At 48.5% G+C, this 14,055-nt stretch overlaps 1 protein-coding gene across 13 annotated transcripts in view; it reads right to left on the reverse strand.

Moving 5' to 3' along the window:
- LOC147025500 (uncharacterized) overlaps positions 1-14,055 on the reverse strand; it is a 186,633-nt gene that overhangs the window by 44,546 nt on the left and 128,032 nt on the right. The window contains exon 1 of one of the 13 annotated variants that reach the window (XM_085886977.1): positions 2,091-2,289. The exons of 5 other annotated variants lie outside the window; for them this stretch is intronic. Coding sequence is in view for 2 of the 8 variants with exons in the window: in XM_085886975.1 (XP_085743101.1) it covers positions 1,418-1,508 (91 nt within the window). In the remaining 6 variants the exon portion in view is untranslated. Of the gene's footprint in view, positions 1-874; positions 1,396-1,417; positions 1,575-2,010; positions 2,034-2,090; positions 2,290-14,055 lie in introns of those variants that run through there. 7 more of the 13 variants (XM_085886983.1, XM_085886984.1, XM_085886976.1 and 4 more) reach the window with 7 other exon arrangements.

The following is a 14,055-nucleotide window of genomic DNA, read 5'->3' on the forward strand; positions in this document are numbered from 1 at the left end:
CTTCCTTTTATTGAATCTCCATCTTACATCACGTAAGGGATTGGTAGTGGGTGTAAGTTCCCGGTAACTAATCTGAACCGTCAAGGTCGACGATAACTCCGCTCGGTTATCCCTGTAGTACGGAACGAGCTGCTCAAGCGGTTCATGTCAAGAGTCGACCTGTGGCGTGGTACAACTCCTCGGTACGCTACTCGCGCGAGTACTTCGGTAAATTGACCATTCGGCGATCGGACCCTATTTCGCGCGGGTAGAATGCGGACTGAGTTGTGGTGAGGTTAAACCCCCACCCGTGACTGGCTCCGGGCGGTAGTTCCCGGAGGGTCACGACTGAATTGTCCGTTCCGGTGGGCGAGGTGGCCGCTTTTGGCTACACGCGGTCGTTCGCACGCTGGACGGGCCAGAATTCGCAACAATATTACCATGACTTACAAAGGATTTACTTCTGAAACTTGGAACATATTACCATGACTTACAAAGGATTTACTTCTGAAATTTGGAACATATTACCTCGACATACAAGGATTTACTTCTGAAATTTGGAACATATTACCTCGACGTAAAAGGGATCAACTTCTGAAATTTGGAACATATTACATCGACGTACAAAGGATTTACTTCTAAAATTTGGAACATATTACAATGATGTACAAAGGATTTACTTCTGAAATTTGGAACCTATTACCTCGATGTACGAAGGATTTACTTCTAAAATTTGGAACATATTTCCTCGACGTACAAAGGATTTAATTTTGAAATTTGGAACATATTACCATGATGGACAAAGGATTTACTTCTGAAATTTGGAACATATTTCAGACCCTGTGTTAAAGCTGCATACAGAGAAACCGTCCCACATAAAGGGATGGGTACTTACACATCCCTTGACGTAAAAGGGGCCATTTCTATGCCCCTGGCATTTTCCTCAAGATGACTATAAACATGGATTGGTCTGGTGTTGATGTGACACAGGCACGTTGGGCCGAATGGCCTCCTCTTGCGTTGAGATTCCTTGCGGTTTCCTTGTATTGTGAACACGTAGAATAAGCTTCTGGCGTCGTTCAATATCGGCCGTGAGAACGAATCGGGGAGTTTGATGTCAAGTTCAAGGATGGACATCGGAGTTTGTACACCGAGCACGGGAACACGGAAGGATCACATTCCTCACGGAATTCCGAACAAAGAAAAAATTCGATCACCGATTCATTCAGGTGAACCAGGTTCTCACGGCATTGACTTGAGTGTAGCACCTGGCCAAAGTACGGACACGTTCCGAACACGTCATGTGATCGTTGTACTGTACGAGTGTTATTTCTGTAACCCTATAATGGAGTATTACAATGTAAACATCAGGGGGATCATTAACCGCGCTCATCACGTTTATCGATTCCCACGAGGTGATGAAAACCTTCCCTCTCACCTGAGTTCTCACAAGGTGTACTTTGATTGTCACAGATTTCGGATTCTTCCTTCACTCTCTCCATTCTCCCAACGAACTCCAAATCAATCATTCAATCATTATTCATTCATCATTCATTCAGGCCAAACCGGACGTTGGACTTGGACCACAGGCTCCGCCCACACGCACGAAAGTGTTGACCGGAAGTCATCGTAGTATTAATATTTATTAAAACCCTGTGAATGATATCTCATAATACCGCACGTAAATATTATTCACATTTATTAATAACTTATTCTTTGCAATTAATCAGTCGAACAAACCCGTTAATTCGTCATTCGTGAAAACACACACGAGGGAACTTCGGCGCAGGAGGAGGCCATTCGGCCCATCCTGCCTGTGCTACACTTAACAGCAGAATCCATCAGTCGATCACCCGTGCTCACACACACACACACACACACACACACACACACACACACACACACACACACACACACACACACACACACACACACACACACACACACACACACACACACACACACACACACACACTTTGGTGCTTCTTGTACTATAGTGAGAATGTCATTCGAAGAACAATTTTAACTCACCGCATGTACCTCACGTAGTCTGGAGACCAGCTCACCTACATTGTGTACGCATGCAATTTCAAACAATGTTCTCAGCGCACCTTGGTTACGAAGTGTCCAAAATGCCGTCCTTTGGCAACATGTCCATGGGAACCTCCTCCACACGAAGATCTTAAAACCTCATTCAAATATTGATCCTTCCTGCTGCCCGACAACGGATGACTATGTGGGATGGTGCACCATCGGTGCCTGTTGGACTACCTTACTGGTCGAATGCCGACTCGTGATCATGCAGCACGCACTACTGGTCGCTCTGATCCATGCAGTTGCGACCGCGATTATCTCCTGCACGTCTTTAGGGTGGGTCCTACTGAAATTGTTTATTAACTTAGAAACAAGAATAATGGTTAAATGTATAAATGCACGTTTACAAATGTTCAAACTGATGACCATCACGTTCCAAACACAGCCGATAATGTAGACCAATGGATTCAACAGCGTTACGAATCATTTCATTTGGAACTGCAAGACATTGTCTTTCAATTTCCTCTTTCAGCTCATCGACTGTTGCTGGTTTTGAGCCGTAAACCTTATCTTTGAGATATCCCCATAAAAAGAAGTCCATTGGAGTGAGGTCTGGGGAACGCGCAGGGAATTCAACACTACCTTTTCGCCCAATCCATCTGTTCGGAAAAGTTGCTTCGAGATAGGCCCTCACATCACGGTGGTAGTGGGGAGGTGCTCCATCTTGCTGAAAGTAAATCTCTTCGTCACCAAATATCTCTTCGACACGTGGACCGATGGATTCCTGCAGCAAGTTTAAGTAAACATCCCCAGTGACAGTTTGGTCAAAAAAGAATGGCCCTAGGATGCCCAATGCTGATATCCCACACCACACAGTAACCCCTGGTAAGTTTAAATGGTGTTCCATAGTAACATGCGGATTTTCAGGAGCCCAGTAGGTGCAATTGTGTCGGTTAATTGAGCCATTTAACTTGAAGCTGGCCTCGTCACTCCAAACAATTTTGGATGGAAATGCTGCATCTTCTTTGCATTTGCCCAGGTACCAGTCACAAAATTCAGCTCTCCGGTCAGGATCGTCTTCATTTAGAGCATGGATTAATTTTGGAATTTAACTTTTCCAATTAATTCGCTTCAAAATGCGATGGGCGCTTGATTTTGCGATTCCAGTCTCACAAGCCATTTGTCGTACAGATTTCCGTGGGGATCGGTGGAGGGTTTCCAGCAATTGATTTTCTTTTGCGGGGGAGGTTGATGACCATGATCTTCCTGAACGCTCCTTATGGACGTCATGCACAGTTCCATCTGTTTCAAACTTATCTCGGATGCGAGCAATGGTGCGTCACATTGGTGGATCTTTGTGAAAATGTCTTCTAAATCGTCTTTGCACTTCCATGATGTTTTCGTGCTTCCAGTAGCACTTTATAATAAATTTTCTTTCTTCAAAACCTAGTCGTACTTCTGCCATTATTATGGTCAATTTGATCTGAAAATCAATGAAAAACTCAATGAGTTATGAGGAGCCAAAATGTGAGCACATTTTTTTGGGACACCCTGTATATATATATATATATATATATATATATATATATATATATATATATATATATATATATATATATATATATATATATATATATATATATATATATATATATATATATATATATATATATATATATATATATATATATATATATATATATATATATATATATATATATATATATATATATATACACATACATATATACATACATATATACATATATATATATACATACATATATACATATACATATATACATACATATATACATATACATATATATATATATATATATATATATATATATATATATATATATACATACATATATATATATATACATACATATACATACATATATATATATATATATATACATATATATACATATATATATATACATATATATATACATATATATATATATATATACATATATATATATATATATATATATATATATATATATATATATATATATATACATATATGTATCTTCTTTCTTTCCTCACATGAAAACCTGCAATAAAATGCCCTTTTTTGCTCTCCCCAACCACCTACAACCTTCAGCAGTTCAAAGACCAGATCAATAGGTTCTCCCTGAAATGGAGATTCTCCTTCCTCTTCGTTCAGTTCCCTGGTTGCAGGTTCCCCAGTACACAAGTCAATGTAGTTCAGGATGGACGAAATGGATACAAAAACCAACCCCACAATAATCCATGTCTTGGGGACAAACAAATGGATGGGCTCTGAGAATGTAGTAAGACGGGTGTCCCTCTTACTCCTACCCCCAGCCAAAACCCCCTCCCCGACGTGCTCATCATCGTTACACTTTGTGACGTCGCCGAAATGATAAGACGTCGCCAAATGACATTTACTTGTTCGACCTTCGATAATCGTTCGTGTTCACGTCGAGGGGGAGCAACTTCCTCACCACTTCATCATTTTCCTCTCAGCGAACGTTTTTGCCACGTTTTCTGAACCGCTCAAAGGACAAGTGCGCACATCCACCCTTACCTCAGTCTGTGTCGCCCGTAAATGCTCCTCAGGCAACAAGGGGAATGAGCAAAGGAGAGCCGACGGTGGGGGTCACCAAATGGAGACGGAGGAGAGGTTTGGGGTGGGCTGGGATATGGGAAAGCGGGGTGGGCGAGTGGTGGTTCGGGATGTAGATGGCGGATATGTGGAACGGTGGTGGAGGAGGAGGATAAAACGCATTGAGGGATGCCGAGGACCTGCCTGATCAAGCCGCGGGGGTCTCTGCTTTGGCTCTCTCGGCTGGGCATCCTTTGGAGAGTAAGAGCCAGTGTGGCACGTCTTGCTCCGGGCTTGCTCATTAAGCAACCGCGGCCGCGGATGGTTTGGATGCATGGTCATGATGCCATCATGCAAGCCACGCCCATTGCTCGAATTACAAAATGAAGCCCTTGAACGATTTCACTCACGTATTTTTCACATACAATGGAATTCGCTGGATCCTTAACCTGTCAGTTTGTGACGAGAGATGATGATTCGTACATAATGGGACTGACATGAAAATAAAGACGGGATTACTTGCGGTTCGAATTTTATTTTTCTGATCACAATTTTGATCTATATTTTTCTATCGTTAGATTCTGTCATATTTCCAAGAAATTAAGGGATATTTGGAATAAAAATCATAAGAAACATTACAACACTGGACACTGGACTATTTTTCTCGATGCAGTGGGCACGAAGCGTTATGTACGAATCCATTATTTCATCAGATAGGGTAGATGCCAGAAAACCCGAATCGGGAGACAGAATATCATCAAAACATAAAAGAGACACCAAAGTTCACATTCTGAGTCACCACACTCAAAATAACTGTCACATAAGAAACGTACAGTGAAATAAAATTTTACCAATCAAACTAACATTTCGAAGGTTACAATACCCATATTCTGTTGCTTTGATTCATCTTTAATAAAACAGGGAAATGGAGAGTATGATATTGCCGGTTTCTACAGGTTCCGCAAGATGTCCACTTTCATTTCTGACCATTGATGGTTTGTGTTAGTACCTCATAATAGTTTTATGTGGAATTTCCTACAAACATACCACAGCATACCCACTTTGTGATCCATGCACATATATACATACATACATATATATATATATATATATATATATATATATATATATATATATATATATATATATATATATATATATATATATATATATATATATATATATATATATATATATATATATATATATATATATATATATATATATATATATATATATATATATATATATATATATATATATATATATATATATATATATATATATATATATATATATATATATATATATATATATATATATATATATATATATATATATATATATATATATATATATATATATATATATATATATATATATATATATACATACATACATACACACATATATATAAATAATACATGTCTGCACTTATTCACGACAAGACGTGTGAAATTGTGAACATATAACAAGCAATGTAATGTGCAGATGTATGGGGAAGGGGAAAGTGAGTTTTATTTATCTTTTGACTCTGCCGCTCTACCAAACTTCGGTTTTGGGATTATACAAAGGGTGTGTGTGTGTGTGTGTGTATATATATATATTGTTGTGGTTACCAAATTCGCAAACCACCATTCAGGTCCCTTAGGTGAGGTATCTCGGTAAGTACATGTGTAGTTAGGCCCGAACCCGTTGTCTAGTGGGAATACATGTCATTTATGCGTGCTGCGACTCTTCAGGATAGCCGTTTTTCTTTTGCTATCTTTATTTTGGACCAACCGCCATGATTACCACCACAACCACAACATCAACCACCAACCACAACGCCGCTTCACCACAACCGCCACGACCTTCACGTCACACCTCGCAACCGTAGCATCGCCACCGTTCTTACCCCGCTGTGGGTACCGGTGTTGGACTCGTGCAGGGCGCGCGTCGAACAGCGTGTACAAAATCACGGATTTTGTGCTTCAAAAACGGATCAAAAACGACACACGCCCACTTTTTGCCGTCCAATCGGTGAGCGAGGGGCGATTTGGCCCCGCCTCCAGGACGATCGATATATGCAAATTTGTGGATCAAAAAGCCTTCACGCCCACTTTTTCTCGGGCCAATGGGGAGCGAGGTGAAAGGTCAAAGGGAGGGGGTCAAAGGCGAAGCTACGGGGGGATAAAAGGACCGTGTTCGTCAGTCAGGAGTGGAGAGTCGAAGAGTCCAGAGGAGAGTCCAGAGGCGGAGAGGCGGAGAGTAGGAGAGTCGGAAGCAGAGGGTCAAGACTTCGCGGGCGGTGGAGCTGCTCGTCGTGTGCGTTGGAGTCGGAACGGAGGGGACGAGCTGTGGAAAGGCGGCGACACCAGACGAGGGGGTGCTCGCGTCGTGCAGGGAGCTGCACCCGAGGGAGGCCGACAGCGCGACCTGGCCGAGGTGGAGACGCACACCAGGGATAATAAAGATCCTCTATACCCCGAGCATCAGCAACCCCCTCCTGTTTCCCCCCGCGCTGAGATAGTGCGACAAAGGGGGCCCCTTTCCCACCCCCTACCAGACACCCTCCGCGAGGCCCGCGGGGTTGGGGCGCCATCGCCGCTCCGCGTCTCATCACCAGACGGGTAGGCGCGACCCGGTCTCGGCCTCAGGCCCGCCTCATCCTTGAGGGTATTTCTTTTCCTTGGTTTTGGGTATGTGTTGTCGGCGCCGTCTGTGAAGTAGAATTGTATAAGTGTTGCCGTGTGCTCGGTAGTCGGTATTAGCTCTGCATTGTGTTTTCGCTTTTACATTTGCTTTTTGTGTAAATTGCATTGTGTCTTTTCTGTGTGCATTTGGTGGAATCGAATATGTGTGCTTCCCGTGTGCCGCGAATAAATGTGCTTTTGTGTTGAACTGTTTCCCGCTTCGCTTCGTCATTTCTCCCATTGAATCCTCATCTTGCTTCACGTAAAGGGTTGGTAGTGGGCTGAATACGCCCGATAATTAATCGAACCGTCGAGGTCGACGATAACACCGCTCGGTTATTCTGATAGTACGGAACGGGTCGCTTAAGTGGCCCGTGTCCGAAGTCGACCTGCGGCGAGGTGCGATCGCCCGGTCTACCCTCCGCGTGGGTACTTAGGTAGGTCGAATTTGGCGAGCAACCCTATCCCACGCGGGGGCTGATTGGCTCGATCGCGGTGAGACCGAAAGGTCCACCCGTGACTGGTTCCCGGCGTTAGTCCGAGAGGGTCACGACTGGATTGTCCGTCCGGTGGGCGACGTGCCGCGATTCGAGTTACGTGGCCGTCAGCACGCCGGCGGGCGCGAAATCCGCAACACTGGTGTCAGGTCGTGCGATATAAACTCATCGCCCTCCTCGCGGCACTGGTATCGGAGAACAGGAAAACGGGCTCTCCTGTCTCCGGCTAAATTCACGGGAATCGGTCCAGGGGTGAGAGAAGCGACCCCCGATTCCCTCCAAATTACGAGCGAGCAAATTAACCCTTCACGAGAAGCAAGATGGCGTCTCAAGGCGAGCGGGAGCCGGGGGTATTAGAAATGTATATGTGTAGTAATGTAGAATCCATGGTCCAGGATGGAATCCCCGTGCAGGAAATGTTGATTGTGCAGGAACACGGACTCGCCCAACTGAACCCAGGGCCCGAGGTGGGTGCGGCAGCGGCCGCGGTGTATGACACCTCCCCCCCCCTCTCCACCAAGACCCTTCCCCAACCCCTGCCGAAACGGCTCACTCAAGCGCACCCGACGTGGCCCAGCTATGCGCCATGCTGGCGGCAATGACAAATGAAATAAAAAACGAAATGAAAGACATGAACAAGCAAATGAATGAAGTGAAAACGACGATGGATGCGAATACACAACAAATAAACGAAAAGATGGATACAAATATGAACGGAATGGAAACAAACATGAAGGAGGAAATGAAAAAGTTCCGGGGTGAGACGCAGAACATGGGTCGATGCCTGCAGGCGGGCATGAAGGCCGTGAGCAGGGAACTTAAAATGGCGACTCCACGTGTCGGAACGAACGAGCTGGAAGGGGGTGCAACGGCTGACAGGCCCGCGGTGGAGGCGGGTAAGGAAAAAGTAATTCGGGAGACAAGAGACGAGGTGAAAGTAATTGCGAGGGAGAGAAAAGAACAATTAATACGGAAAGCAAGGATGAGGTACGCGGAGATCGTGAAAGAGCAAGGAGTGAAAAACAGGGAAGGACGGGAGCGACTTAAAGAGAAAGCAAGGTTGACCTACTTAAAGATAAGGGAAAGACGCCAGAAAGAAGCGGAGACTAATAGACAGGAGGGGACAACAGAAATTTATAAATGTATAGAGACACGGGAGACAAAAAAATAGAGGAGAGACAACACGATGAAGACGGGGTAAGTGACGCGCACACACACACGGAGGTAGTGGAGGACAATGGGGGTGAGCTCGCGGAGCGTGTGGGGACCCAGTGCGAGCACCTGGATGGCCTCCTCCAGGAACGAGGGGAGCGAGTCTGCCCCCTTGAGGCGAGTCACGACCAGGTGAGTTCGGTCGTGCTTTGCGAGATTGAGGGGAGGAGTGCTGTGGACAGGTGCACGGAGAGCTTGGGGGGTATAGAGGCCCCGGAGACCCTTGTGGGGACACAAATCCCCAGTGTGGTTGTCCCTGTGTGTGTGGTGCAAGGCGTGAGTGCGTCCCCGTGTGTGGAAGCGACCCCGTGTGTGAGTGGTGTGGTGGCGATGGTGCCGGAGTGCGTGCTTCCCAGCACGCCGTTTGTGGATGAGGCACCGTGTGTGGAAGAGGCCGTGTGTATGAGTGAGGCACGGAGTATGGATGAGGCACCGCGGTTGAGTGCCCCCGCGTGTGTGGATGAAACGGCCAGTGTGGATGAGGCACCGCGGGTGAGTGCCCCCGCGTGTGTAAGTAGTATGGTTTGTGTGAGTGGTGAGGCACCGTGCGTGAGTGAACGGCCGTGTGCAAGGTCGCTGTGTGCAAGGGAGACCGTGTGTGTGAGAGAGCGGTATGTGAGGGAGATGTCGGTTGGCATGCGGGAGCACGCAGCCGCGTCTCCCGGTGTGAATGTGATGGAGTGGACTGTGTGCGTCGTGACACGCAGGTAAGCGTGGGTCGAATGGCGACGACGGAAAGAAAGCCGAGTAGCGGCTGTAGTTGTTTCGGGGACCGTGCCGGGTTCACCCAGCAGTGAGCACGCGGTTCGTGCTGTGCAACGCACGAGACCGCCACGTGCTCGCTTGCGAGAGTGAAGTCCCGGTCCGGAAACGCACGCGGTGGATTTGCCGATCCCGCGGACGGACAAAGTTTAGGCAGGTAAATGGATTTGGACCGGACGGGTTCTCCACGCGATCGTGTGTGTTAAGCTCCAACGGGCAAAGCACATGTGTTCGCGTGGGGAACCCCTCGAGACGTGGGGCTTGTGTTTTTTTTTTATGCGCACGGTGACGCCATGGCTGCACGTGGGGTTGGAATCCGGCAGGAGGGGTATCTCTGCCGGATGGTACCGTCCAAGGAGGGACGAGGAACACGTGCAGCTGCATGACGTCACGGGCAGGTGTAAAGTGCGCGAGCTCTGAGTTGCCGCGCAGGTGCTGCGCATAAAAAAAAAAAAAAAAAAAAAAAACAAGCCTCACTTTCGGGTGCACAGGATTCCTGGGCGAGGGGTGGAAGACCCCCTTACACCTGGGCACAGGATGGAAACTAGTTAGGGGGAAGGGTTAGCTTAGTTAGACCGACTTCATGGGGCAGGGGTAAGTCCTCATGGAGTCCGTGGAATGGATTAGTTAGAGGGATTGGAGCGAGATTTAGGTTGGGAAATTTATTAATGATTTATTTGGAGACAGAGACAGACAGTGAATGTGTAGAGTTGACGTAGTTTAGCTACGTAGTGTTAAAAGGAACGTGCTGTAGTTTAAGGGACGACGTGGGAGCACGAGTTAGTTAGGGGATGTAGTTAGGAGGATGGCAGAGTTCAGCGGTGTGTGTGTTGAAGAGTTGTGGGTTGTGAGGTGAGTACGTGTACATGTTGAGTGAGTGAGGCCAGCGGGTCTGTGTGTATGGAGCGAATGGGGAATGCATGGTGCGATGAGTGATTGGGGGGAGGAGTGACTCCCGCCCAAGGGACCCCGGGGTCAGTGTAGAGTGAGTTAGCTGGGTTAGTCAAATTGAAATATGGAGGTCGTTTTGCTGTTGGTGGGAATGTAGGCTCGAAACCCATTTGGAGGGGTGCAGGAGCCCTGTTGACGGGCTTGGGAGCGTGGCTGCGAAAGGTGAGTATCGCTGAGTGGGTACCCCGGGCACCAGGCTAGTCGGCCGCGGTAGGCCAAGGGCCCATGGGGGGCCGGGATAGAGTAGTGGGCACGGGTGCGCCTGCTTGGTGCGGGGGCCCGGGGCGCCATTAGCCGCGTGGGCAGTGTTGTGGGCATGGGTGACCCTCGGAAAGGGGCCTGGGAAGCCAGCCTGCCACGTGTGCGTTTCAGGGGAGGTGCCATAGGGGGCACTCCCCGGTGTTAGGGAGCTGGTAGGCTCGGAGGCAGTGTAGTGCCCGGGGGTGCCATAGCGGGAGATTCGGCAGAGGGTCGTGCCTGCCAAAGGGAGCCACGTGTCCCAGCCAGGAGACCGTGTGAGGGCACGGAGAGAAAATTGGGGGGCGAGGCCCGAAATTGTGAGGACACCAACACAGGCGACGGGAATCTGGGTTGTTAGAACCAATAGTTTAAGCGAGAGGCGCTTGTTGAAAGCCCCGGGGTAGTTTAACAGTTAAATGGTTAGGGTAGATTAGGAGATGTACCCCTCCGCACCATCCATCCCCTCGCTGTCGTTGTGGGCCGCTGGACCCACTTGGTGTTAAGATCGCTGAACTCTGGGGAGGCCATTCTGAGGCTTCGTTGGGCCTCGACACAGGACGTTAGCTCTCCCTTGTTCCCCTCCGGGAAGGGAACGTAGGGGTTGGGAGTAGGCTAGGTGACAGGATAGGTTAGCCGAACAAGGACGATAAAGGGGGTTAGGGGACGATTTATAGAGGGGAAGTAAAAATAAAAACAACAAAAAAATAAGTTGGGGCTAAATTGGGGTTTGACAAATTAAGGGAGTGGGTATGTACAGTGACAGGCAAAGGCGATAGGTTGGGAGGGAGACAGGTAGGTAGGTCCGAGCCCGCCTTCCAAGTGGCCAGCACCACCGCACTCCCTCCACCAACCTCCACTGAACGGCAAAGGCTGGCCAACTTCATCGGCTGGCCGTGTTTTGCTTCAAGGCAGAGGCCGGCCAACTTCATCGGCAGCTGTTGTTTTGCTGCAAGGCCTGTGCCATCGGCTGGCCGTGTTTTGCTTCAAGGCCTGTGCCGGCCAGTTCATCTGCTGGCTGTTTTTCTTCAAGGCCTGTGCCGGCCAGTTCATCTGCCCGCTATGTTTGCCTGCAGCGGCCTTCTTCTGCGGGCTGTTTGCCTGCCACCTTTGCCATGCCATGCCCACTGCCCACGTTCACCAGCCCCGTTCAATTTTGCTTTGCCCCCCCCCCCTGTTCGTTTCCATGTGCGCCAGGATCAGAAAGCAACAGTTTGCAAGCTGCGAGAACTGCCCCGTTGGCAGCTACAACACGGGCCTGCAGTGGCGGCCCGTGCACCGTGTTTGTGTTCATGCATCCATTCGTTGTGCTCATTGCGTGTGCCACTTGAGCTGGCACGGAGACTGCGTTTGTGCAGCCCAAGCACCGTTGTGGTTCACTGCATTCAGTTCAAACCGTTCATGCATCCATTCGTTGTGCTCATTGCGTGTGCCACTTGAGCTGGCACGGAGACTGCGTTTGTGCAGCCCATGCACCGTTGTGGTTCACTGCGTTCAGTTCAAAAGGGAAGGCCTTGGACTGCGTGTGAGCAGCCAGCCACGTTCCCTGTCACCTGCATTGTTTTGAGCCAGAGACTGCATGCGGGCAGCCTGGCTCCCTGCTAACTGCTTTTCTTTTTGCAGAGTTCAATGATCCTGGGCCATGGTTTAGTGTAAAATTTGTAAGTTAAGGTTAAGATGTACTGTAAATATGAGTGCGCCCCCGGCATGTCTGTCTAGCGCCGGCAATTTTATTTAAGTCGTCCGTGTGAGTGAGTTTGTTTAGATAGTTACGCAGCCCTCAGGTTATTTATTTTGGGGACACGAATACCATGAATGTCGCACTCAGGGATCCGTAGGTAAAATGTACTAGGGGAAAACTACACATGATGGCACACGAAAATTTGACGACTCGGGACGAGTCTGTAAAAAGGGAAGGGGGTAGTGTTGTGGTTACCAAATTCGCAAACCACCATTCAGGTCCCTTAGGTGAGGTATCTCGGTAAGTACATGTGTAGTTAGGCCCGAACCCGTTGTCTAGTGGGAATACATGTCATTTATGCGTGCTGCGACTCTTCAGGATAGCCGTTTTTCTTTTGCTATCTTTATTTTGGACCAACCGCCATGATTACCACCACAACCACAACATCAACCACCAACCACAACGCCGCTTCACCACAACCGCCACGACCTTCACGTCACACCTCGCAACCGTAGCATCGCCACCGTTCTTGCCCCGCTGTGGGTACCGGTGTTGGACTCGTGCAGGGCGCGCGTCGAACAGCGTGTACAAAATCACGGATTTTGTGCTTCAAAAACGGATCAAAAACGACACACGCCCACTTTTTGCCGTCCAATCGGTGAGCGAGGGGCGATTTGGCCCCGCCTCCAGGACGATCGATATATGCAAATTTGTGGATCAAAAAGCCTTCACGCCCACTTTTTCTCGGGCCAATGGGGAGCGAGGTGAAAGGTCAAAGGGAGGGGGTCAAAGGCGAAGCTACGGGGGGATAAAAGGACCGTGTTCGTCAGTCAGGAGTGGAGAGTCGGAGAGTCCAGAGGAGAGTCCAAAGAAGAGTCCAGAGTCGGAGAGTCCAGAGGCGGAGAGGCGGAGAGTAGGAGAGTCGGAAGCAGAGGGTCAAGACTTCGCGGGCGGTGGAGCTGCTCGTCGTGTGCGTTGGAGTCGGAACGGAGGGGACGAGCTGTGGAAAGGCGGCGACACCAGACGAGGGGGTGCTCGCGTCGTGCAGGGAGCTGCACCCGAGGGAGGCCGACAGCGCGACCTGGCCGAGGTGGAGACGCACACCAGGGATAATAAAGATCCTCTATACCCCGAGCATCAGCAACCCCCTCCTGTTTCCCCCCGCGCTGAGATAGTGCGACAAAGGGGGCCCCTTTCCCACCCCCTACCAGACACCCTCCGCGAGGCCCGCGGGGTTGGGGCGCCATCGCCGCTCCGCGTCTCATCACCAGACGGGTAGGCGCGACCCGGTCTCGGCCTCAGGCCCGCCTCATCCTTGAGGGTATTTCTTTTCCTTGGTTTTGGGTATGTGTTGTCGGCGCCGTCTGTGAAGTAGAATTGTATAAGTGTTGCCGTGTGCTCGGTAGTCGGTATTAGCTCTGCATTGTGTTTTCGCTTTTACATTTG

This window comes from Eptatretus burgeri, chromosome 6 (genome assembly GCF_056783735.1).
Source record: "Eptatretus burgeri isolate ZD-2024b chromosome 6, Ebu_testis_v1, whole genome shotgun sequence".
Lineage (NCBI taxonomy): Eukaryota > Metazoa > Chordata > Myxini > Myxiniformes > Myxinidae > Eptatretus > Eptatretus burgeri.